Genomic DNA, 26,590 nt, shown 5'->3' on the forward strand with positions numbered 1-26,590 from the left:
ATCAGTAGCTTCTGATAATGGGATCAGTTTGCTTCTGATGATGAAATCAGTTACTTCTGATAATGAGATAACCATTCATAGTCCCTATTCAATCCAAGCCTGTGTCAAATTTAGATATGAATTCCAATTCAGCAGCTCCCCATTGGATTTTGTTTTTAAAAGGTTTCTGTTGAACCACAGCGACCTTTAAGTCTTTGGTGGAATGTCCTGGTAGATTGAAGTGTTCTCCCACTGGTTTCTGGATGTTGCCATTTCTAATGTCAGATTTGTGTCCATTTATTCTTTTGCGTAGAGGTTGGCTGGTTTGTCCCATATACAGAGCAGATGGACATTGTTGGCACATGAGGGCATATATCACGTTGGAGGATGAACAGCTGTAAGAGCCAGAGACAGTGTAGTTGATGCCATTGGGTCCTGTAATCGTATTCCCTGGGTAGATATAGGGGCAGAGCTGGCATCTGGGTCTGTTGCAGGGCCTGGTGCCTGTGCTGGTGACTCTGCTAGCCGGTTCATGGTTGTAAATGAGAAATCGTTTAAGGTTGGGGGGCTGCCTGTAGGCAAGGAGAGGTCTTCCCCCCAGGGCTTCTGAGAGAGAGGTATCATTTTCCAGGATGGGTTGTAGGTCACTGATGATACGTTGGATGGGTTTGAGCTGGGAACTATAGGTGACAACCCGTGGTGTTCTGTTGTTAGTTCCTTTAGGTTTGTCCTGGAGCAGGCTGTTTCTGGGTACTAGTCTGGCCCTGTCAATTTGTTTCCTCACTTCATTAGGTGGGTACTATAGCCCCAGAATCAGAAGCTACTGATTACATCTACTCCCCCCTCCCCTCACCACCTATAGATATCTGACCAGTTTCTTCTTACCCTCCATGCATCTGACGAAGAGAACTGTGATTCTGCAACAGTAAAGTTGGTTAGTCTTAAAGGTGCTACTGGACTCTTTTCTATTTTGCTGCTACAGACTAACACGGCTAACCCCTCTGTATTTACATGTTCAGCGACATCCTAATTGGAGTTACTCTAGTCTAAACCCAATCCAATGCAGTGTTCCACTGGGTTGAAAAGTCATTGCTTACAAATGTACTTGAGCAACACCTATATATGTTTTGTGCCATTTACTCTCAAAACCATTTTTGTGCATTAAAAGGTTCTGCAGAGCAGATCTATATATCATACTTAATAATGCTGCAATTGAACTCTTTCTATGAATATCACTTTAGCATCTTACTCAAAACCCAATGGGTTTAGACTGGAGTAACTCTGCATAGGACTGTACTGTATGAGTAGGAAACCATCGACTTCTACATTTACGTATGTTAGTTTCTTAGTCTGCTCTATGGAGATTATGGATTCCGCGGTGATCATTCCTTTATCCTTATGATGCATTTGGGAGACTGCTGCTTTTTAATGCAGCACTTTGCAAGGTGAAGATGTACTAGGTTTACATTCTGAATACATTGCTTCAACGCAGCGTTCCACTGGGTTGAAAAGTCATTGCTTACAAATGTACTTGAGCAACACCTATATATGTTTTGTGCCATTTCCTATCAAAACCATTTTTGTGCATTAAAAGGTTCTGCAGAGCAGAGCTACATACCATGCTTAATAATGCTGTAATTGAACTCTTTCTATGAATATCACTTCAGCATCTTACTCAAAATACACACATGAACAGCTAGAAAGGTTCTCCCTTCAGATGCTCTCTCCTGTGTGCAAACACAGCGTGGTACAGAAGCTGCAATGTAGGACGAGGACCTGGGAGCCTGCAGCCATTGCTTGAAGGGCTCTGTGTTAATATATTCCATGCAATTTATTGACCAAGGATGCATCTGTACCTCCCCTACCAAACAGCAGCGTTTTATTGAATACAGCAGTTACTTCAGCCATAAAATACTTCCTCTCATGCAGAAGTGAAGAAGAGTAGTTTATGTCCCTTCTAAAAAGGAGTATAAGCAGCTACTGACTGAGCATACAGGTGTGAAGACATCCAGAATGAAGGCGGACAGATGGTCAGGAGAGCTACAGGGTCCAGTGTGGCATAGTGGTCAAGAACTGGATCAGACCGGTGGTCGATCTCGGCCAGCCTCCTTTTCCACACAGTGGACAACCAGTTGCCCCACGGTGCCAACTAACAGGGGATGGTGGCCAAGGCCTTCCGCTGATGCCGTTGTTCACCTTCGTTTTTCACTGTGGGAAACAGGGATGGGCTAGATGGACCAGTTGGATTCAGGAGGGAACTTCTTATGTGTGTCAGAGCACAATTCCGGTTCAAAGCCCCATTCTGCCCTAAAACTTGCTGTAGGACCTTAGACCAGCCACTCTTCTCTCAGCCTAAACTACCTTGCAGGGTTGTTGTGAGGCTTAAACACTTAGAGAACCATTGATACTGCCCTGAGGTTCTTTAAGGAAGTATGAGATTAAAAATGTACTAGATTGGAAGATACATGGGATAAGATGAAGGCTGTTTGTAAGATTATCTGTAGCAGCAGAAAAGAGCAGGAGTCCAGTAGCACCTATAAGACTAACAAAATTTGTGGGAGGGGAGGAGCTTTCATGAGCCACAGAGTTGTTAGTCTTATAGGTGCTACTGGACTCCTGCTCTTTTTTACTGCTATAGACAGACTAACACAGATACCCATCTTGATCTATCTTGCAAGATTATTTGGAATTCCATCAAGGCTAAAAGCTTTTCTATGTCAAAAAAAAAATCAGAGGAGAACATTAAAGTTCTAAAAGGACTAGTTTTATGTTTGAACGCCAGCTCCCTCCCCCCGCCCCCGCACACCAATGTTTAAAGGGGTAGGAAAAATTTCAGCCATCTCTACTCTAGGCTCTCCCTTGAGCACTGAGATATCACAATTAAATGGATGCCTACTTAGGACACAATTTCAGTTTGAGGTCCCACCTCATCTTCGGGAAAGAGTAGTGGAAAGTGCCAAGAATATATAGTGATGTGATCTCTGCCTCAATGAATAAATCATCAGAATAAAAAAATGCTGTTAAAGACACAAGACGACATTTCAAGCTTCCACTCAAACCACAACTTTTGTTTTGAAGGCAGTAAGGAGAGATGTGAAACATACAGTAAACAACCTTTCTTGAGCATTATGAAATTACAATGAAATCTGGTGTGGACATTTAGGACATAATTACAACATAACTGAGCACCAGTTCTTCGAGTGGGGAGGAAAGACGTAAAATGAATCTTCCTTGAATGAAATATGGAATGAAAATGGGTGTGAGCGCTCAGGATGCGACTCCAAGTTCGAGCCCCACCTTGCCTATGTGACCATTTTCAATAAACTGATTTATTGCTAAGTGAAGTTTCTCACACACTGTCCTTTCCTTGTGTTGAAGGAGCAATCTGCGGGTGAAGGCTGCTGTCCCACAGGGCAAGTTCTTTATGCAGCTCAGCCTTCATGCCTTCTGCTCTAGGGCTGTCCCCAGTTCCGAGGATTTCCACCCACTCCCTGCAGGCTTTTAAATGTCATGTAACGAGACCCGAAGCGACAACCAAGGCACTGCACAGGTAGCCCAGTCCCTGCGCAGTTCTAAATTTTCCTGCTCGCTGTGCCTCATCAATATCTTTCAGGAGCAAAGAACTAATCATCTATTACAGGGCACCGCCGGAGGAGAGAGGGTGGGAAGGGGCACCGAACCCGTTCTTTGCCAATTCCTCACGGGATGCCCCTCCCCTGTGCCTTGATCATCTAAATCGAAAATGGGTGAGGTCAAAGCAGTTGGCAGGAGGTGTCGTTTGCAATGAGACCCCCCCCTCCCAGGGAGCAAGGGCGTGCAAGACCTCCAGGCGGAGCAGCAGACATGGGGGCAGGCGTGGTTCTCCTCCGCACGGGGAAGAAAAAGCTCGGGGGCAAGGCAGGCGCGGTCCCTGCCCCGGGGGCACCTGCGCGCAGTTCGCTGCTTAACCGAAGCCGCTCCTGGAGGTGAGGCGTGCCGGCGCAGGGCAGGGGCTGGCGGCTCCCCGAAGCGCCGCAAAAGCAGGGCGGCGGAGCGACGACGAGTCTGGCTCCCTTCGGCTCGAGGGCGCCGGGACCCCCGCCTGCAAGCGCGCGCTCCGCACCGGCCAACTCGCCCCCCCGCGGCCCCGTCCCCCGCCGGGCCGCTGCAGCTCCTGGCCGGCCGCGACGGCAGCGCGACTTTCGGGCGGCTCGGCGGGAGGGAGGCGCAGCCGGGAGCCCCTCCCGGGGCGTCCCCGCCAGGCCGCCGCGCCGCAGAGCGAGGAGCGGCGCAGGCGGCGGAGGGCGGAGCCAGAGGCGGCCGGCGGGGCTCGGGGCGGGGCAGCGCGCCGGAGCTGAGCCGGGCAGAGCGCCGGGGACGTCGCGGGTGCCGCCAGCGCAGCCCTCCGAGGGCCGCCGGCCGGGCCGAGGCGAAGGGCGCCGCCGAGTCCCGCCGGCGGGCCGGGCGCGGGCATGGCGCTGCCGGAGAGCGGGGCGGGCGGCGTGCTGCCCATCAGCGCCGTGGGCGCCTGCTCGGCGGAGGGCGGCTTCCCGGAGGTGGTGGAGCTGAACGTGGGCGGGCAGGTGTACGTGACCCGGCACGCGACGCTGCTGAGCGTGCCGGACAGCGCCCTGGCCCGCATGTTCGCGCCCCGCCGCGGCGGCCCGCGGGAGCTGGCGCGGGACAGCCGGGCGCGCTTCTTCATCGACCGCGACGGCTTCCTCTTCAGGTACGTGCTGGACTACCTGCGCGACCGGCAGCTGGCGCTGCCCGAGCGCTTCCCGGAGCAGGAGCGGCTGCGGCGCGAGGCCGAGTTCTTCCAGCTGGCCGAGCTGGCCCAGCTGCTCGCCCCGCGCGGCCCCAAGCGCGGCTCGCTGCCCGACGAGGGCTGCCCCAGCGACCCGGACGACGCCGCCTCGCCCGGCGCCGGCGCCGGCGACGACGACCCGCCGCCGCCGCCGCTGCTGCGGCCCCCGCGCGCCGGCGAGAAGCGCGCCGGCTTCCTCACGCTGGGCTGCCGCGCCGCCGCCGCCCACCCCGCCGCCGCCGCCGCCGGGCGCGACGCCTCGGCCGAGGGCAAGTTCCGCCGCGTGGCGCGCATCGCCGTGTGCGGCCGCGTGGCCCTGGCGCAGGAGATCTTCGGCGAGGCGCTCAACGAGAGCCGCGACCCGGAGCGGCCGCCCGAGAAGTACACCTCCCGCTTCTACCTGAAGTTCACCCACCTGGAGCAGGCCTTCGACCGCCTCTCCGAGGCCGGCTTCCACATGGTCGCCTGCAACTCCGCCGGCGGCGCCGCCCTCCTCGGCCAGTCCCGGGAGGACAGGAGCTGGAGCAGCTACACCGAGTACATCTTCTACCGTAGGTCCCGCCGGGAGGGCGGGAGGGCGGGAGATACAAGAGACCCGGCTTGGCAAGGCTGGGCGGTGACGTCGCGTCAGGATTCCGAAGGGGGCTTGGCTGTGGGCTCTGAGCCTCCCTGAGAAGCTAAACTTCCACGTGCGGGGGGTTGGAGGAAAAGTTTCTGCCCAGGCACGGTGTAAAGCCGGAAGCACAGCCCTGCTGGCTCTGGCCAAAGACCCGAGCCGTCCAACTTTCTCTTTCCAGCAGCCCCCCCCCCGCCCCCGCTTCGGGGATTCCTACAAGCAGGATCGAGGGGATGGCTGGGTAGGGTTAGTTCCCAGCAGTTTCTAATGTCAAGTCCGGTCAGGTTTATTGTACACAGCAGTTGGCCTTTGCAATTAAAACATGTTAGGGACATCAAAACATTTAAAACATATTTACAAACAGACGAGATTAAAATCTGGAACCTCAGGTCTTATTCAACTTCAGTTAGAAACATTCTTGCCAAGACAGTTTGCTCTGATCTTCTTGGCTGCTAAAGCAAAAAGAGCCATTCTGGAAGAAACGGAGGGCTCTGTATCAGAACACATAAAACGCTGGCTTTTCAGAGTCTGAGAAAAACTGTAGATCAGGAGCCAGGGACTTATTTGAAACTTATTTGAATGTTAGTGGGTAGAAGAAAGTGGGTTGCATTGCTTCTAACTTGCTGTTTTCTCAAGTCCCAAGAATGAATTTTGGCCTTTTAAGAACTTGGCATTGGGGTGTCTGGAGCTTGCTAGCAGTTGAGCATATAAAAGACTGAGTGAAAAAACAACCATTTTGTTAATTTATTTCAGCTCATGCACGTTGCAGGAAAGCTGAAATTTGCCAATGTCTCTGGGTAACAGTACATTAAATAAGTTATAACTTACTAGTAGCTGCTAAGTCTATGAACATTTTATTTAATTTTGATTTTTAAAATGTGCTGCTGATGGGAACAAAGGAACACTCCCCTAAGCCACAAGTTTCTAAAGTATAGTCCCCTTTTGGTTCAGATAACACCCAGTCTTTGCGTCCAGCATTCTGACACGCCAGGTGACGTGTTTTGGTTCTAGGTGGTGAAAATCCTGGGGGAAGCAAATATGAGTTGGGGAGGTGTTTTGGGGTGTTTTTTAAAACGTTATTCAGGTCAGCATTTCTTTTTCTGAATGCGTTTATTTCATACATGCATGTTCATCACTTGGTATTCACTAATGTTGAAAATCCTTAGTTGGATGTGCAAACTTTGTCCATTTTGAGATACTGCTGGAATTATTTGATGATGGTAAAAAAAGTTTTCTCTCTGGTGGTTAATCTTGGACTGATTCACACATGCCTGTCGTCACTTGATGCTGCATTGGGCTAGTAATATACGTGCAGGTGTGAACTGGCATTCAATCCGGGGGGGGGGGGTGTCTCCTGTCAAGTTTTACTCGTCTCAGTAGCATAGTAGGGATTTTTTAAATAATATCCTTTTCTAACCGTGGCCAATCCCTGAGGGTCCTACAAGTGGGATGGACATGACATCCCACTTGATTCCCAGAAGTGCTTAATTTCGAAAGTTAGTAGTTAGGACAGTGGGTTTTGTTGCTACTGATTATTGTTGAGACTTCTGTACTGTGAATATCAAGACATTGAAATTTTACATGGGAAGATTGTGATGTTTTCTGTGTGAAAAACATGGATTTCTTTTCCTTGCCCAAACCATCTGAAGCCCAAACAATTGCAGTTTGCTGAAATTCTCTCTGTAAAAGGCTAGAGGGTGATACCACTGGGTTTTGTGGATTTCCTAGGGTTCGCTGCAGAGAAGCTTTGCATAAGATTAAAGTAGGTGATACTAGGAATAAGGGAAGGTTTTAAATATTTTATCACTACATTTCCTTCCATTCTCATTAACTGCAAAGTAAACAGACTCCATCTGGACATGTTTCAGTGAAAAGCAGAACAGCAAGAGTCTCAGCTTTCCAAGGACTATTAAAAAGGTCTGCCCCCCTCCCCCAGCTTCAATGAAGGCCTTAAATAACTAAGGTATGCACAAGCTTACACATTTCAGAACTTCGCAAATGGAAAAATAAACTGTGGATGTGAGTTTCTAGAAAGCATCCTTCCGTCTTGCCAAGTACATGCTTTGTTGGACAGTAATTAGAGAATGATTCAGGCGAATGAAAACGCAGCTGGATTCAAGATGAAAACATCACTTGGCAGAGATTGTTTTGTCCCAAGCCTCAGGAAGCTTTAAATCTTTTAAAAATGTGTTTGGATGAGTTTAAGCCCTGTACACGAGAGAATAAATTTTCAAGTTTGTGTGCATGCCCCTTTGCAGTGAAGGAAAGCGTGGATGGAACAAATTGGAGTAGTTGAAGACAATGGCTATATAACTAGGTAGTGGATGCAATGTCCTGCTTTGCATTCAGACAAATACAATGGGAAATAATATAAGTATTTTCACAGTGATTGCCCTTTTAAGCAGAAACTGAGGGCCAGTTCACTAAACTATAATGCTTATGGCCCACTTGAGGTTGCTGCACGTGCCAGCTGCCGGCCCTTGGCACGTGGCAGCTGCCATATGTAGAATAAGCTTTTTTGTAGGTCGTTCCACTTCTGGTCTTTTGAAAGTATTTAAAAGGCTTTGGGTGGTAATTGACCCATACAAGGCTGCTGTGGGCCTGACAGTTCAGTGAATGGATTATAAATTGTCCCTCTTGCATTGGACAAGAGTCACAGTCCACTAGACTTCGGTTTAACATTTGGGGCCTTCGATGCTTTTAAATAAATAATCTACTTAAGAATCTCATTTCACTTCTCTTCATTGAGTTGGCGAAGGTCTTGTCCTTTCAGGGGCAGGATTGCTCTCCCAGAAGTGTTGGCGCTACCCTCACTTCTCGGACACTTTGGGAGCTCAGAACCTCAAGTGGGCCATTTTATTTAATGGAACTTACTCCCAGGAAAGGATTGCAGCCTTTAATTCACAATCCAGCCCAAGATAGGCACTGCTAGATCTCATTGCATACAGTGATAAAGTTTTGTACCTGTACATCTTCTCTTTTGAAACAAATGGGTCAGATTAGTACATACCATCAATTGCATTGTACCCCAGGGCACGCCACAGATGTTATGCTACTCCATGGGGTTGGCTGACTGGGAGTGACCTGCAGTCTCAAATAAAAGCTGCTATAGCGCAGTGGTTAAGTGGTTCAGCTGCGTGTCAGCACTCTACTGGTTCGAATCCTGCTACTGCCATGAGCTCGGTAGGTGGCCTTGGGCAAGCCCCTCCTCTCAGCCCCGGCTCCCCAGCTGTATTGTGGGGATAATAATAACACTAATCTTGTTCACCACTCTGGGTGGGGCACTAATCTGTCTAGAAGAGCAGTATATAAACACAGTGGTGGTGGTGATGATGATGGATGGCCCTCATTCCTCTTGATGTGAGCATTCTCCTCCCTTTCAGTTTCAGAGTTAATGGATTCATTGTATTTTGCAGCCTGATCCTATGAATGCTTATTCAGCACTAACATCTAGTCAAGTGAATTAAATCCTGCTTGCTCTTGTCATCATGTAGAATCGCACCCTCTCTCCTTTCACTGTCACTGGGAAGTAGGAAGAGGAGAAGGCACTCCCTTCCCTTTCCCCAGTTAGCTAAACTGGATTATTTTAATTTCATTTATATTAAGCAGCACTGTTTTTGTTTTGTTTTTTTTTTAAAAAAAGGAAATACAAGTTTGTTACAAACAAAACCAAATTGCAACCGTCTGTCAAAGCCATCGCTTTTGGTGTGTAAAGGAAAGAACACGGAAAGTCTTAAGTCTCCATTAACGTTTTCGGTGGTTCTTCCTCCGTTGAGAAGTCCACTGAACTGAGACGCTTGCGAGCCATGAGGGATGTCAGGATCTAGCCGCTGCCTGCCTGTGTCTCATCAGGCACATCCAGTTACTCCAGTTCGTGCTCCTGTGTATGTTCTCCAGCTGAGCTCCATAAAATGTTCCGTTCTCAGATTGTGAATATTTGTGACTGCACCAATCAAAAGTTTGGATATCTACTTTCCATCTCATGGGAAATGCTATTGTGCCCAGCAACTGGATCCCACAAGTAGGTGTGGCTGCCTGACCTTGCTTCTACTGCTGGCTTTCTCCCCCCGCCCCCTCTCCTTTTTGGCTGCTCAATCACTCCCACCTTCCATCATCATCGACCCATCTTTCAGGAGAACTCGGGAACTAAACTTGCACCGCCATCTTACGAATACTGTTCCTAGGAGTAAGACCCATTGAATAGACTTGCGTAGGGTTTTTAATGCCTTGACCTGGATGGCCCAGGCTAGCCTGTTCTCGTCAGATCTCAGAAGCTCAGACTGCACCTCCCTGCCCAATTCTGCATTTCATCCCATCCCTGTTTATTTATTTATATAAAATATTTCCATGCTACCCAACTCAAGGTGTCCAAGGTGGCGAACATCAAACCATTCCAAACATTAAAACAGCATTAAAAATACAAATATATGTAAAAAAATTAAAACAAATAAAACTTATAAATGCATATATGTATATAAACACAACAGGAAGGAGGCCTTATAGGAGTTAGTGAGCGAACACCAAACCAAACAAAAGCTTCACCTGCGGGTGGAAGACAAACAAGAGAGACAGACAAATTTCCCTTGGGAGGGAGTTCCAAAGTTTTGGTGACTGAGGGCCAAGCTAGAAGTGACGAAGTACGCTTGAATGGCAAGTGAACAGACCCACATGTATTCCTCCCTGTTCGCTTGTGCTCCACTTGGAAAAAAGTAGACACAAAGTCTACTTTTCTCATAAATGTCTCTTGTTCCTTCCATGATCTGCAGACCATTGATTTGGTGACCGTCTCTTCTCACTGCTGTGTCCTCTTAAGACTCTGCAGTTTCTGCCTTCCACTCAGTCTCCCAATGAACCATTCACCCCTCTCATCCTTAGACCTGGCCCCAGGGCCAGCCTATCCATTGAGGTCGGCCCTGCAGCTGCCTCGGGTGCTAAGGCACCAGAAGGGGCGCCAGCCTGGGGGCAGAGGGGCGCGCCATGGAGCTCAATTGCCCCATGCTGCTGCGCCCGGCCAGGAGCACATGCTGGCGGCAGCAGCGTGGGGCCACTGAGCAGGCAGCCTCCCAGCCCTCCTGGCCAGTTGCTCTGTGCCGCTGCCGCCACCAGAACATAGTTGCAGGCCAGGTGCGGCAGGCAGCCGGGGTGGTGCACGGAGCATCTGAGCCAGAGGGCTGGGAGGATGCACGCCGCCACGCGCTGCCTTGGCCGCCTGCCACGCCTGGCCTGCAGCTGCTGCACCTGTCCAGGAGTGTGTGCTGGTGGCGGCAGCGTGGGGCAGCTGAGCGCGCAGCCTCCCCTTCAGTTGCTCTGCGGGCCAGGCACAGCTGGTGGCCAGGGTGGCCGGCTGCGCCTGGCCCGCAGAGCAACTGAACGGGAGGGCTGGAAGACCCCCCCCCACCATGCGCGCACCCAGCCCTGTGTGATGGTCATAGAATCATAGAATCATAGAGTTGGAAGGGGCCATACAGACCTTCTAGTCCAACCCCCTGCCCAGTGCAGGATCAGCCTAAAGCATCTCTGACAAGTATTCATCAGGCCTCTTCTTGAAAACTGCCAGTGAGGGGGAGCTCACCACCTCCCTAGGCAGCTGATTCCACCTTTGAACTACTCTGACCGTGAAAAAGTTTTTCCTAATATCCAGCCGGTACCTTCGTGCATGTAATTTAAGCCCATTGCTTCGAGTCCTACCCTCTGCTGCCAACTGGAACAGCTCCTTGCCCTCCTCCAAATGACAGCCTTTCAAATATTTAAAGAGAGCAATCATGTCCCCCCTCAACCTCCTCTTCTCCAAACTAAACATTCCCAAGGCCATCAGCCTTTCCTTGTAGGGCTCAGTCTCCAGAGCCCTGATTATCCTCGTCGCTCTCTTCTGCATGCTCTCAATTTTGTCCATATCCTTTTTGAAGTGAGGCCTCCAGAACTGCACACAATACTCCAGGTGTGGCCTGACCAAGGCAGTATAGAGAGGGGCTATGACCTCCTGCGATTTCGACGCTATGGCCCCTTTGATACAACCCAAGATTGAATTAGCCTTTTTTGCCACCGCATCACACTGACTGCTCATATTTAGTTTACCGTCCACTCTTACCCCAAGATCTCTTTCGCATACACTACTGCCCAGAAGTGTATCCCCCATCCAGTATTTGTGTTTCCCATTTTTGTGGCCCAGATGTAATACTGTGTAATACTGTCTTTGTTGAATCGCATCCTATTCACAGCTGCCCACTTCTCCAGAGTATTCAGGTCTTGTTGAATTTTAATTCTATCTTCTTAGGTGTTTGACTTGCGGCACCCCACTTGACCGAGCCATGCGGCACCCCACTGGACACCTCCCTCCACTCTGATGAAATGCCGTTGACCACCAGTCTTTGAGTGCGGTCCTCTAACCAGTTCCCTATCCACTGAACGGCTCTATAGTCCACTCCACAGTCTTCCAGTTGTCACACAGTCCGGTGTCATGCAGTCTGGCACGTGTGCGCACACGCGCGCATGCAGCAGCATCCCTTAAGCTGCCTTAGGTGCCGGTGACACTGGAGCTGGCCCTGCCTGGGCCCCTTCTTTGATTCATGTCATACAGCTAGAGCAAATAAATTAATTGGCTCCTGTCCGTTATAAATCCATGGTCTCCTCTTCATTTGCCATCATCCCGGCTAAGCCAGAAAGGATTTCACACTTTTTTGATCCACACCAACTCTAGGAACCTTCAGCCCCTTGCCCAGTGCCTCCCCACTCCTTCCTCTCTGCTCCAGGTTGTCCACTCTTTCAATGCAGAATATTTCTGCTTCTCTTACCATTTGTTGCCCTGTTTATCCCACTTCTTTGCCTTACACACCCCTCAGTTCTTTCGTTTCCCCCCGTTCCTGTAGTGGGGATGGTTGACGTCCTTCGCAACTGCCAATTCCAGCTTCTGTCTGTATTCCCTTCCCACTACTGACTAACCCGTTGGCTTCCTCCACCCTCTTCACATGTTCCTTTGATCCTGCTCTTCATCCTGTTCTCTTTGCCATTCTCTCCATCATAGATAATTCGTTGCTCTCCTCTGGCTCCTTCTACACTCCGACTCACTCCTGTTCCTTGCTCTAGAAAGCCACCCTCGATTCTCACTTCCTCTCCATCTGTTGTTGAATTTCCTTTTTTACTCCGTGCCTCCAAACTCTTAGAATGTGCTACTTAACTGCACATATTTCAACTCTTCTCTGACTCTTCTCTTGAATGTTTATAATCTGGCTTTCACCTTCTGCACTCCGTCGACGCAGCTTTTGCCGCCTCACTTCCAACTTCAAAGGTTTCTATTCTGTTTTCATCTTTCTGTCTCTTTCAGCTGAATTTTGACACAGTTGACCACTCCTGTACTATACTTCATACATTTCTGCGGCCATAGACTTTCTCTGTGATGGCCCCTATATTGTGGAATGGCCTCCTGGTGGGAGTCAGATGGCTTTTAGAAGAGGCGCAAGACAGCTTTGTGGGTAGGCTTTCGGTGCAGGTAATGTGTGATTCTTTGGGGCTTTATTCTGTTTAATGATTTCACAAGGGGGAAGCTCTTTGTGTGCTTTCCCCTTCTCCACTGGGGTCCTCCAGAGATTTGTCCTTTTCCTTCCTTAATTCTCTCCTTACACAGTGTCCTTAAGTGACCTTATCAAATCCAGTGGCTTTTAGTTTCACCTGTATGCTGACAATACTTAACTCCCCCTCCATCCGATCCCACATCTCCAATGGCCTGTCTAATATTTCCACTTGTATATCTCAATATATGTGACTGAACTTCTCGTCTCTCTCTGTAAGCCACCCTTTATAAAAGGCTGGAAACCTTGGCTTTAGCTTTGTTCTCTCTTGTTTCACGTATTCACCAAGTCATGTCATTTCTCCCTTGACAAAACTGCGAAAATACGGCCCTTCCTTTTTTGCCTCCTTGGCAAAGGTCTTGCCTTGACAACTGCAACCTTCTTTCTGGCTCCTGGCTGCTTAACCTCAGGACTCTCACGTTTCTTGATCAGAACCAGGGCTTTTTTTCAGGGGGAACGCGGGGGAACGGAGTTCCGGAACCTCTTGAAAATGGTCACATGGCTGGTGGCCCCGCCCCCTGATCTCCAGACAGAGGGGTGTTGAGATTGCCCTCTGCGCTGCCGAGTGGTGCGGAGGGCAATCTCAACTCCCCTCTGTCTGGAGATCAGAGGGCAAGGCCACCAGCCATGTGACCATTTTCTCCGAGGGCAACCCACTGAGTTCCACCCCCTCTTTTCCCAGAAAAAAAGCCCTGATCAGAACCGTTCAGCCCTCTCATGTGCTGGCCACGCAGTACCACCTCTTCCCGGCTTCTTCGACTACTCTTGGATTCTGCACAGATGCCTCAGCCTCGCCTTCAAAGTATTACATCACGTTGCTCTCCTCTTTGCTTCTGTATTCCAGTACAATTCTTTATGTAATAGACATTCCTCCTGCTCAGGAGCCCTCAGCCATCTGGAGGTTTTCTTGTTCTTTGCTTCTGTGTTTTTCCTGGAAATGCCTCCCTACAAAATGCTGCTTCTCACTTCCGTTATTCCACCTCAAAATCCATGTTTCTGATTCTCAGTTGGGATCTGTTCTACCTTGCCAATTCATCAACAGTTCGGTGTGTCTACATCATCTCTGAGCAGATTGATTACTTTTTTTGACCTGGATTGTGATTTGATCTGTCTTCTGTAGTGCAGTGTATGTACCTTGTCTTGGGAAATGGACCTTCTGACCATTATTTGTAATAATAACTCTCCCCTTCCAAAGAATTTCTGCTGTTTGGCGCTCTGGGAATAAATCTTTAACATCTGGTGAAATGGGTCTGGTTTGTGAGAGCTATGCCGCAGTAAATTTGTTACTCTTTAACGCGCCACAAAACAAATCACTTGTCTCCATCCAGATTTTATAGTTCTTTAGTGCAAAAGCCGTGAGGGTATGGATACTTGTCCAAGAAATACATAAATTTCAAAATGGGAAATTTGTTTTTAAATTATAGAAAGTGACCTCTTTTCATAGTGACATAAACCACAATTTAACTAGTGATGATACCAATTGATTCACTTTGCTCTCCCCCATCCCTAACAACCTAGCTGGGTGGGTTTAAGTACGGAAATGCTGTTGGAGATTGGAATCCCATTGGAAGAAGTAGATGACATCCATATTTGGATATGGATATGGAACTTGCTTACGCTCATAGTTTCTAAAAGCAACAACATATGAGACACTGTGTAGAGTTTCCATGTGTATCCAAGAAGGAAAGTTGAGAGCTCTATGGAAATGCAGGGATCGGTTTCACCCAACCTTGAATATTAAGATCCTTATTTAAACTGAAATCACCTACTACTCGTTTTATGTTTAAATACTGTTCTTTAAGGTGGTAGTACTAGAGCTGGAAGAGATACTATTAAATTTTCTTTTAGTTTTCCAGTTCATTTGCATTTTAAAAGTGACAGCCAAGGTTGGAAAAATATTTCAGATTCATGAATGTCAAATTGTTAAGCACAAGACTGATCATTCGAGCTGACAGATGAGTTTCAAATTCACTTAATTTAATGAGTTCATTTGTGTAATCAGCTAGACTTTTTCTACAAAAGGGCACGTGGCTGTGATTGTCATATAATATACCTCAAGGCAAAATAGGGGACCCCAACCCAGAACGCTGCCTGGTTAGGAGATCATGGGAGAACCTCATGTCAGCAGCTCTTAGCTCCTTGGAAGAAAGCAGTAAGAAAGTAGTATATAAGTTTACCAGGTAAACACCCTGGATATTTTTTCTTTTGCCTTCCTTTTTTGTGTGTGTATCCCTTTGTGAAGGTTCATCTTTGACCATCTTCTTGTAAATGGAAGAGGCTGCTACAGCCTTACCAGTCTTAACAGGGTTTTGCTGGCCAAGAATGTGACCGGAAACACAAGCTCACGGAGAGAAGTTCGCTTATGAAACTTCCCCCTGCCATTGTGGTCTTTCACATTCAGAAAGCTCTAGCAGATTTCTAATCCAGTTTGCAGTTCGTTGAAGGATTCTCACTACTGTTATGCTTCCCATAATATTGAAAAGCAGCATTAATCCTGGGTTAGGAATTGGGGGATTTGGGGGTTGTGAAGAGCAGTGGAAGAAAGGATGTAGGAAACTGACACCCACCAAGATTATTGCTGTGGGGAAGCTTGTTAGCAGGCATGCTTTGTTTGTATTTAACAGGTGGAAATTGCTTCTCAAGCAAGGTAAGCGTATCCTTTTAACCTAAGAGCCCTTTTTGTCTAGGGCACCATATTGCTTATTTTAAACTTTCCACTGGATTGTTTCAAAAAGCATGCATATGCTTCACATTTTTAAGGAGAGTATACTCAGGCTCACTGTGTCGGGGTCTGAGGCACAGCCCCCGGCCTCGCCGGGAGGAAGCAATGGGAGGCAGCTGGGAGACAGCTGTCCTGCTCCCCCAGCCAGCAACCAGGGCCAGAACCTGCCTACACCAGGGGAAAGGGGCAAAGGTCCAAAGCCTCAGAGGGCTAGAAGGGGCAGGGAGAGGCCAGTTAGTCCCACCCTCCAGGCGGAGGATAGGGGGCTAAGCAGAGCAGAGGGAGAAGGCAAAGGCAGGGGGAATAGGGACCCAGCAGCTGCCCAAACAGAGCCCTTACCAGCCAAGGAGGAGAAGCAGCCACAACAGCTCAGAGCCACGCCCCAGCCTACACCTCAGCTAGAAGACAGTAACCTGGCTCAGGAGATGCGAAGAGCAAAGCCCCTCCAGGTGGAGCTGCTGGAGGCATTTGGCTGGAGAAGCTGGGCAGCCAGCCAAGGGGCCACAGCTGGGCCTGCCTTCAGCAACCAGCTCAGCCAGAGAGGCCTGGCAACCAGCCAACAAGACACAGCTGTTGCTGACGTATGCAGCCAAACCAGCTACCCCAGCTGCAACGGCTTGAGGCAACCCAGAACAGTGCTGGGAGGCCAGGGAGGGGGCGTGGCCTGGCAGGTGGAGCCTGCAAGGAGGGTGGGGCGGGGAGAGAAAACCCTATAAAGGATGGCTTGGAAGAGCACTGGGGTGGTGGGTGTGAGTAAGGAGTAATGGAGTGGAGCTGGAGCGGAACAGAGCGAGAACGAAGGCAAGGAGGAGAGTGGATGGAGGAGGAGATGGCAGAGATCATCAGTGGCGCTAGTTGAGCAGACCAGTGAGTGGATTGAAAGGGAGTCTGGGTGATGTATACCACCCCTCCTTCCACAGAGCAGGGTCCTGCAGCATCCCTCTGGCACCCCTTTGACATCAGGAGCAGACCACCCGGCACCCCGCCCAGCGGCGGCTGCCACAAGCCCTGACACACTGTATAAACCTGTAGTGCACACACAGGAAAATACCACATTTATGCTCTGTAGAGAAACTCTGGGTACCTTTCCCGTAAAAATGTAAAGCATATACATGTCAACCACAAATGCGTATTTTTGGCCTAGGAGCTCAAAAACACTTTCCCCATCAAGGTAGCTTTCAAGACTGTGCCAGTTTTGCTACAGGTGTGTGTGTTTACATGTATTAAGTGCTATCAAGTCACTTCCAACTTATGACGACCCTATGAATTAATGACCTCCAAAACATCCTATCATTGTTGGCCTTGCTCATGTCTTGCAAACAGAAGTCCATGGCTTCCTTTATTGAGTCGAGTAATCTCATGTTGGATCTTCCTCTTCTCCCACTTCCTTCAATTTATCATAACATTATTGTGTCTTTCCCAGCGAGTCTTGCCTTCTCATGATGTGTCCAAAGTATGAAAGTCTCAATTTTGTCCTTTTGGCTTGTAGGGAGAATTCAGGTTTCATTTGATCTATGCATCTAATGAAGAGAGCTGTGGCTCTTGATTGGTTAGTCTTAGAGGTGCTGCTGGACTCTTCACTATTTTGCTACTACAGACTAACGCGGCTAACTCTTCTGGATCATTTGATCTAGAACTCATTTGTGTTTTTGCTTATCTATGTTACCCATAAAACTCTTTTTCAACTCCATGTAAAATTACATTATGTGCCTTCAAACATGCTCTCTCTGCAGTGCTGCATATTAGCAAGTTGCAAAATCAAATATTACTAACATGCCTGGTACTGTGTTTACAAAATCAACAATTCAATTTTTACAATTGAAAAGGAGGGAGAGTAACTTTGCATACTTTGTAGTGGCCGTGGACTCTGACTGAAGGGTCAGCTTCTTGGAGAATGGGTATAATTTACATTTTGAGCTTCTCTTAATCTCTTTGCATTTCGTAGTATACACTTATTATTGTGGAAGCAATCCTGTATTCTACATGCATATTAGTATGCTTTCTCCTTCAAGGGGCCTAATTAATAGATTTTACTTTTAACATCTGAGAAAATTGTCCTTTCCCAGTTTGACCTATGATGCTTTGAAGCACTCTTTAATAACTACATAAAAAGATCCTTTAAACATTTTCTGGGTTCTTTTAAAATCCTTTTTTTTAAAAAAAAAATCATGTTTTGTTTTCCACTTGGAAATCAAAATTCTCTAGATAGCTGGATATAGAAATTGTGACAACTGAGTGAAAATCGTTTCTTTTATCTGGAACTCTTTATACGGTACAATTTTATCTAAGCCTTCCTCCAGCAAGTTCAGGGCAGCATACATAGTTCTTCTTCTTCATTTGACATGATACTAGACTTGTGATGTAGACTAGGCTGAGAGAATGTGTGACATGCCCAGGGTTATCCGGAGAACATAATGGCTGATTTTAACTCGGGTCCCCCAAGTTCTAATCTGAATCTCTAACCATTGATCCCCACCATGGTACTCACCCGTGTATTTCCTGACACCCATTCGTTTATTCAGAAAGCGTCGCTCCCCCAAAGCAAATAGCTTGTATTAGCTTTACTCTACCTCACTGGGGCAGGAGGAATTCAGAAGAACCCAGGAATCATTGCCTACGTGTCTGCTTGGATTGCCTCTTCCGAAACAGCGGCCTCTGTCAAAGGAGGATGCTTTACTTGTACCCTTGTTACTTTTTGTGATTTGCTCCTATGGCAACCACTTGGTCATTGACCTAGCTTCCATGGCAGCCATTTTGTGTTGGCACACACCTCGCCTACTTAAACAATTCTATAAGTGCCAATGCCTCAACTGAGACTGCAAACCCCTGCTCTAATAAGTACACTGATCCAGCTTTCTTTAGGAACTTGAATACATTTATTTCCTTAATATGCAACTGTAGAAGAGTCCTAGGATGCTTATCCTGAAAACATGGGGTAGAGCAAACTTATTATTATTATTAATTTATAATCTGCCATTCTCACGGAGATCCAAGGCGGATTACACAGTGCAAGTGAAAATACAATACAATCAACAGTTAGGACATTCACTGAGCTGTTGATTTTGCCCAACTGCAGGGCTTTACATAGAGGTTAAATAACATCAGAGATAAGATTGCACCCCACAAGAGAATTTACACACTGTAGGTAGCTGGTCTCAAGTTAGCAACCTTTTCAGTCCAAGGCACTTAACAATAATAATAATAACCAGGGCTTTTTTTCAGCTGGAACGCAGTGGAACAGAGTTCCAGAACCTCTTGAAAATGGTCACATGGCTGGTGGCCCCGCCCCCTGATCTCTAGACAGAGGGGAGTTTAGATTGCCCTCCACGCCGATGAGCAGCGCGGAGGGCAATCTAAACTCCCCCTCTGTCTGGAGATCGGGGGCGGGGCCACCAGCCATGTGACCATTTTTTCCAAGGGCAACCCACTGAGTTCCACCACCTCTTTTCCCAGAAAAAAAGCCCTGATAATAACATTTGATTTATATACTGCCCTTCAGGACAAAATGCCCACTCAGAATGGTTTACAAAGTATGTTATTATTATCCCTACAACAAACACCCTGTGAGGTGGGTGGTGCTGAGAGAGCTCCAGAGAACTGTGACTAGCCTAAGGCCACCCAGCTGGCTTCAAGTGGAGGAGTGGGGAATCAAACCCGGCTCTCCAGGGTCGAATCCACATTCACCCATTACCCGCATGTTTATCGGATATCTTCCGTTTGCCTCCAATCCGCGATTTTTTCCTCTTCGTTCACATTCCTGCTTCCAATCCGTCTTTCTCACGCGTCCCTCTGGTCACACGGCCGCTCGAAAACCGCTTTTTGGGGTGGGACCTTTTTTTCCCGCCCATTTTTTAAATTTTTTTTGAGCGCACTTTTCCGTTATTTCCATCTTGCCTTATAAAGAAACATCTTTGAAGATAATGATGCCTCTCTTTCCCCCACTGACAGCACTGATGGCTCTCTCCCGTTTCTTTTTTGGAAATTCGGAAGCATGTGGGAAGCTTTCGTGGGCATTTCCTATGCAGGACAGTTCAGTGCTTGAATTTTACTGAAGTTTCACTACCTTGGAGTGTCATTATGTTCCCAATAGCCAGTGTGCCCGCATGTCTCGCGCCCCATTTTCCTTGTGTGAGGTTATAGAACATCATCCCTGACAGTTTTCGAGGAAAAGTAAAATGTCATTGGGGATCGATTATAACTTGGGGGAAACATGGAGGAGTGATGGAGGTCCTGCTCTGTTTTCTTTATTTCGAATGATTGATTCACCATAATTTCGATATTACAGTAATGCAAAATTAAAAAAATAAAAAACGGTTAAAAAGGAAGTTTCGTGAGTCCGTTCTGAGGATGGATTCACCCCAAAATGATTTTTCAAACTACCAGATTTGATTCAGAAACAGCATAATCAATAAATTCAATGTTATGAAGTCAAAAACAGTCTTTTGCAGACTACGGAGCACTTGCAAGTTGAATCAGCCAATAGGAACTCTCAGAACGGCCGGAGAGACAGGAAGGGGGGTGGTTTTTAAAAAAACCACGTAAATTGTGCATTGGCCCGTTCACGGCCACCGTGAAACTCCCGTTGAAAACCTGTGACCACATATTCTGGAGAAATGCGAATGAAATGCGTCTGTTTAATGAGGTAATGTGACCGGCACTTGGGATTGCGTGGGGAATGTGGGGAACATGCGACTTAGAATGAGTAATGTGGATTCGACCCAGGTTAAAGTCCCGCACTCTTAACCACTACACCAACCTGGCTCCACTGATACCTACTCCTGCCTCTAAATGCTTTGGCAGGGTGGCATGGTCTAGTGTGTGGAAGGCTGCAGATAGATCCAGGAGGAGCAACAATGAAGTTTGGCCTTTGTCTGCATTCAGGCGGAGGAGATCCACTAGAGCCACCAGAGCTGTCTCTGTCCCATAACCTGGCCTAAAACCAGACTGAAAAGGATCTAAAGCTCCAGAGTTGTCCAGGAAGGCCTGGAGTTGGTCAGCTACTGCTCTCTCAATGACTTTGGTCAGAAAGGCTAGATTAGAGACTGGGTGATGATTGGTTATATAATTTTTGTCTAAGGATCGTTTTTTTAAGTAGCAAGTGGCTGACTGTCTCTTTGAGAGGTCGAGGGAAGATGCCTTGAGTTAGTGACTGATAGACATCAAGAATTCCTTTATGTGGTCTTTACAAGATTCTAGTAGCCAGGATGGGCAAAGATCCGGAGTCCTAGTAGTGGCCTTCACAGATGCTAAAATTCTGTCAATATCCGTCACTGTGACTGGGTCAAAATGATTCAGAAACAGACTAGAAGGGGTGTTAAGCATTACTTGTCCTTAACACTAACTAGGAAGTTGAGTAATTTTAAATGATTTACTTGCAATGCTAAGTAGAGTGATATCCTTTTGACTTCAGAGGTCTTAGAAGGGTGTACTTCTTTAGGATTGCATGGTTGGTAAAGAATCTATAAAACCAAACTGAGTAGAACTATCTTAATCTTAAAAAAAATATAATACAATTCTACATAAGGCTGTTATGCTCTCGTTTGAGGAACTGCTTTCCTGAGGAAAATATTTACAGGCTAGAAAAAGTTGATGCCAGGAATGCAATTCAATTACTGCTAAATTATTTTAAAGAACATTTATTTGTAAAGAGCTGCTGACAAAACCTTATTAACTGTGATAGGTAAAGGTAGTCCCCTGTGCAAGCACTGAGTCATTACTGACCCATGGGGGGACGTCACATCACAACGTTTCCTTGGCAGACTTTTTGTTATGGGGTGGTTTGCCATTGCCTTCCCCAGTCATCTACACTTTACCCCCAGGAAACTGGGTACTCATTTTACCAACCTTGGAAGGATGGAAGGCTGAGTCAACCTTGAGCCGGTTACCTGAACTTGGCTTCCGCCAGGATCGAACTCTGGTCGTGAGCAGAGCTTGGGCTGCAGTACTGCAGCTTACCACTCTGTGCCATGGGGCTCTTTATTAACTGTGATAATCTCAGAGATATTTGGAATTTTTCACAGTATTTCAAAAAATGTTATTTATTGGGAAACATTGCTCTATACAGAACTACAGCTGTATCAAAGGTTTTGGAGAAGCATGTACTCCCAAAATATAAGGGGTCTTTTTTCTGTTGACAAAGAGAGTTACCAGTTAGTGACTAGAACAGAAACAAAACTTGGGTGTGCATTTTTCCCTCTGAATGAACAAAGGAATGCTAGTTCTTGCCTAACTGTGGAAAGACGCATCTGTGACCTTGCTTTGTTCTTCTCTGCCTCCCCACAGGAATATTCAAAAATTAAAGGTTTTTGATCACACAAATTTTTAAAATGTGAGCTTTGCCCAGGTGAAGAGGAATCACGCATTTCCTCTTTCCTGATCATGTTCATTAATGCCTTCATCCCCCCCCTACCCCCAAGTATTTTTACTAAGGATACTCCAAGAAGAAATCAACGCGATGCTTTTGGCTTGAGACTTGTCCATTTTAGCTCCTCTGAAAGTTGCCTGTTTGGTATGCTGAGCAGAGGCTTTAGGGTCATAGTGTAGCATAGGGGGGCAGGAAAGGTGCATTATTCACTGAAATACTAAGCACTGCCCAATATATTCCAGTGGTGCCCTCATGACTGGACAGCTAATTGCTATGCCTTGCTAGGTGGGGAAATAACTGTTTTCCCCCCACAGAGAGTATTGCTGTGAAACTGCCATGATCCATCAGCAAAAACTCTTCTAGATTCTTCTTTACAAACAGATGAGCGACGACTGAGTATTTGTTGTTATTAATATGCTGACAGTTCCCAAAGACTTTGTTAATCACAACCCGTCACAGACTAGCATTGTCATAACAAATGAAGTTGAAGATTGCTCTCTCTCAGCATTATGTTTCAATTCCATTTCCAACAAATACATTATTTTTAAAAAATACTTCTTTGAGTTCATCACATTCACAGAGATTTGCAACATTGGGCACACGCTCCACTTGCATGCTAATTTATACTTCTTACTATCTGGCATTTTCTCATGGTCTTATCTGTAAACATTTCAAAGCTTTTTTGTAAATCTGTAGTTCCTGCCGCTGCATACACCAGAGTCATTTCAGTCGCTATTAACTGCTGTTCCAAAGTGTTAAAGGTGTCTGTGAATAGCCTTCTACAGTTTGAGATTTATCTAACAGATCAGCTAATCACACCAAAAGCACTTTTCTTTATCTCACGGCATCCAACCCCCACTGCAGTAGGTTGCTAATCCATCCACTGGTTATTCACCTTCTGGGAAATCTCAGCACTAAAATATCCACTGCTGACCAAAGGGATCAAATCCTGGCTCAGACAGTTAGCCAAATTTGGGTATTGCTAGCAAGTTATGCATTTTTCATTAATTGATTCAAGTCAATATACACAGAGCCAGGATCGGATGAATATACTGTAAAATAATGATACATTTTACAGTTTTTTAAATCATTTTTAACTTTTAAAGTTATCCATGCAACTTTAAAAGTTATCCATGCAACAGTCACCTCCAGATTGGATTATGGTAACTTGCTCTACACAGGGCTTCTTGGGTTTGATCCGGAAATTGCAGCAGGTCCAAAATGCTGTTGCTTGTGTCCTGACAGGAATTTCATTCAGGGCATATGTGACCCCTACTGTGCAGCAGCTACATTGGCTCCCCGTGGAGTTCCGGATCAGGTTCAAGGTTTTGGTCTTGACCTATAAAGCTCTAAACAAACTGGGACCAGCATACCTGAGGGACCGCCTCTCCCCATATGTACCCCGGAGAGCCCTTAGATCGGCAGGTAAACACCTACTGGTGGTCCCTGGTCCCAGGGAGGTTCGGCTGGCCTCAACTAGGGCCAGGGCATTTTCTGTCCTGGCCCTGACCTGGTGGAACTCTCTTGTCGGAAGACAGTCAGGCCCACCAAGATCTTAATCTTTTCGTCGGGCCTGTAAGACAGAGATGTTCCACCAGGCATATTGTCGAGGCCAGCACTTGGATCCATTCTAAGTAGCCTCCCTGCCGGTCTCCTGTCAGTGGGGGGGGGGGGAGCATATGGTCCATCTGCCCCTATGTGCTGGGAGTTAGAGTTTACCAACCCGCACATCCGCCCTCTTTCCCCCCTATGTATGGTGTGCAGGGAAGGGGAATGGCGCCCCATCTGGATAGTGATATGCATGCTGCTATATAAGATTGATTTTATTGTTTTACTGTTTTATCTGTTTAACTCTGTAATCTATCTGTTGCTGTAACCTGCCCTGAGCCAGTTTGCAGGGCGGGCAGGCTGTAAATGTAATCAATCTATCAAAGTAGCATTCTTTTTAGAAAATCAACCAAATATACATTAAGACTGATGATATTGGTATCAACCCAATTAAAAAACATTGCCAATGCAGTGTTGAATATCACTGTTTGCCACTATGCTCATATCTGAACAACTTGCCTCACAACAATGGTTTCTATGATACCAGATAGCCACCCCTCCCCCCAAACTGCTGATGTTGAGACTAGAGATGTGAGGGCCAGAGGAGAGCCCAGAAAATGGGGTGTGGAGGGGAAAGGGATCCTCTGAAGACTCCCCCCAATTTTGGCAATGGAAAAATGAGAAATTTTGGGAAGCACTGGGGGGGGGGAACCCCCTATGAAATGTTTTCTTTCTTGGAATGAATGAAATTCTTCATCGGTTAAATGTTTTACTCATTTAAAATGTATAGCATGAAAATCCAGGCAAGACTGAGGCGCTGCCGTCAATGACAGAAGCTGCCCAAGGAGTGAGCCTGTTCTTTCCCAATCCCAGATATGCTGGGCCTCAGCACTGTCCCGTGTGAGATGAGGGTGTACCCCTCATCACAGGGTGATGGTGGTGGGAAAGCTTATCACCCAGGTGGCACTTATTCTTCTCTCATTAGGGATCCTGGATTAACTGCCAAGGAACCCTAGAGATCCCTACAATAACTGGAAAGCTGTTTCAAGATTCCAAAGGAAGATCAGGAATGACATTTGAGAATGAATCATATTCGTATAATTCGTATAATAAAAGTATAAAAGAGAGGGGTGACTTTACCGGGGGAGGAAGAGAAATGTGAATTTATAAGCAGTTAGATTAATTGTGAGATATATATAGATATGTATAGGTTAACTGATAGAGAATAATTAATGATAAGGTTTAAACATGAGGATTGAGTAATTAACAATATTTTCTTTCTTTGACAAGATTTATATGCACCAAACTGAATGTACAGAAGAGTTAAATTGATTGAGTATCTGAGGAGTTATATAGAATTACCATAAAAAGATGAAATGAGTAATACATAGAGAACAAATCAAATTGTTTGATTTAAATGTGGGAAATTTTTATGGTTTATGATATATAGGTTTATATAGAAATATTCAAAACTGGAAAATGGGATAAATTGTTTATCTAAAGACGTATAGTTTGGGTGTATAATAAGTAAAGGAGTTAAAGATGTACTGCTTAATATAATGGAGAATGTATATCTGTTTTAGATAGAGGAATTTAATAGAAGTAAGGGAAAAGGGACAGAGGGTGGGAAAGCTGTTGGAAGTCAACAAAAGGGGGGGAAAGGGAGGGGGTTAGAAACGAAAAATTAGGGGAAAATTGATTGTAATGTAAAAATAATAATGTTCTAACCCAATAAAAAACTTTTCAAAAAAAAAAGAGAATGAATCATTTCAGGGTTGGATTTTGATTTTGTAAGTCAGTTGGTTTGCAGTCCTGGGCCGATTCCAGATGACTAACCTTAAGGCGCTTCATGCCGCCCTCTTCCGGATCGCGACGGGGAAAATGCGAAATATCGCGTTTCCTCGCGCAAGGAAACGCGATATTTCGCATTTTCCCCGTCGCGATCCGGAAGAGGGCGGCATGAAGCGCCTTAAGGTTAGTCATCTGGAATCGGCCCTGATCTTGCTCTTGGATTGAGCTCAATAATAGATAATTAAGCAGAATCCGCCCCCCCCCCCAGCTCTTGCAGCTTTGTGGTTGAAAAAGGCGCTCCTTCTGGAGGAGGATTTTTTTTTAAAAAAATATAGTGGGCTTTTAAACTTGATAGCACTTTATATGAGCAATGATTTATTCTTAAAAATGTAAATAGTTTGATTGCATTTTGTAGTTTTAGGGCTTCTGCCAGTTATTTTGTTAGTTATTTTATTATTCTTATTGTCAGTATAGTTATAATTAGTAAACCCTATTATTTAATTAGGATTTACTCCTAATTATGGGTAGGAAAAATGGTTTTCCTTTTGATTTGATTTTAGATAATTTACCTTCTAATAAACAAAGTAAGCTGTAAGACCTTTTTAAAGGTTGATACCAGTAATAGATGTCAGATTTTACAAGAAGACCATTTCATGGATTATACTAATGTAGGCGGAAATGTGGGACAAGATAATAATTTACTCGCCCTGCTTCTATCACTGCCGCGCCTTTGGTTTTAAACCAATTGTGTGTTTATGGTGAGGGAAGAGATAAATTAGAACAGAATGACATCTTAAGTTTATTATCATCCCAGATGTTGCTGATGGCTGGAACTCTCTAGAAGATTTAAAATAAGATTAATTTTTTGACAGCACAGATATCATCACTAAATGCATTAGATTACAGCTCTAAAGGCCACTCCCAGGGAACTAATTCTCAGAGAAATAACTGTGGGTTTTCTGAAAATAAATCATCTTATTTGAGATCTAGTCTGATATAAGCCAATCGAGGCTGGTTTAATTCATTTGGAATTTTTTAAAGTAGATCCTTTCGTACCTCAGTAATAGAGCCTTTCCTTCTGACCAAAGGTAAAACCAAAACTCAAGGCTCATCAAAGCTGTTGGTTAATAAGCTGTTGGTCTTTTAATAGGGCTGGACTACAGGTGGATGACAGGCCCTGTCATCCACCATTGATAGACCTGTCTCCAATTAAAACTGG

At 46.3% G+C, this 26,590-nt stretch overlaps 1 protein-coding gene across 1 annotated transcript in view; it reads left to right on the forward strand.

Moving 5' to 3' along the window:
- Positions 1-4,430: 4,430 nt before the first annotated feature.
- KCTD8 (potassium channel tetramerization domain containing 8) overlaps positions 4,431-26,590 on the forward strand; it is a 93,501-nt gene continuing 71,341 nt past the window's right edge. Inside the window, exon 1 of the mRNA XM_054990314.1 lies at positions 4,431-5,316. Within this exon, the coding sequence (XP_054846289.1) occupies positions 4,431-5,316 (886 nt within the window). The remainder of the gene's footprint in view (positions 5,317-26,590) is intronic.

The sequence above is a fragment of the Eublepharis macularius genome, chromosome 10, assembly GCF_028583425.1.
Source record: "Eublepharis macularius isolate TG4126 chromosome 10, MPM_Emac_v1.0, whole genome shotgun sequence".
NCBI lineage: Eukaryota > Metazoa > Chordata > Lepidosauria > Squamata > Eublepharidae > Eublepharis > Eublepharis macularius.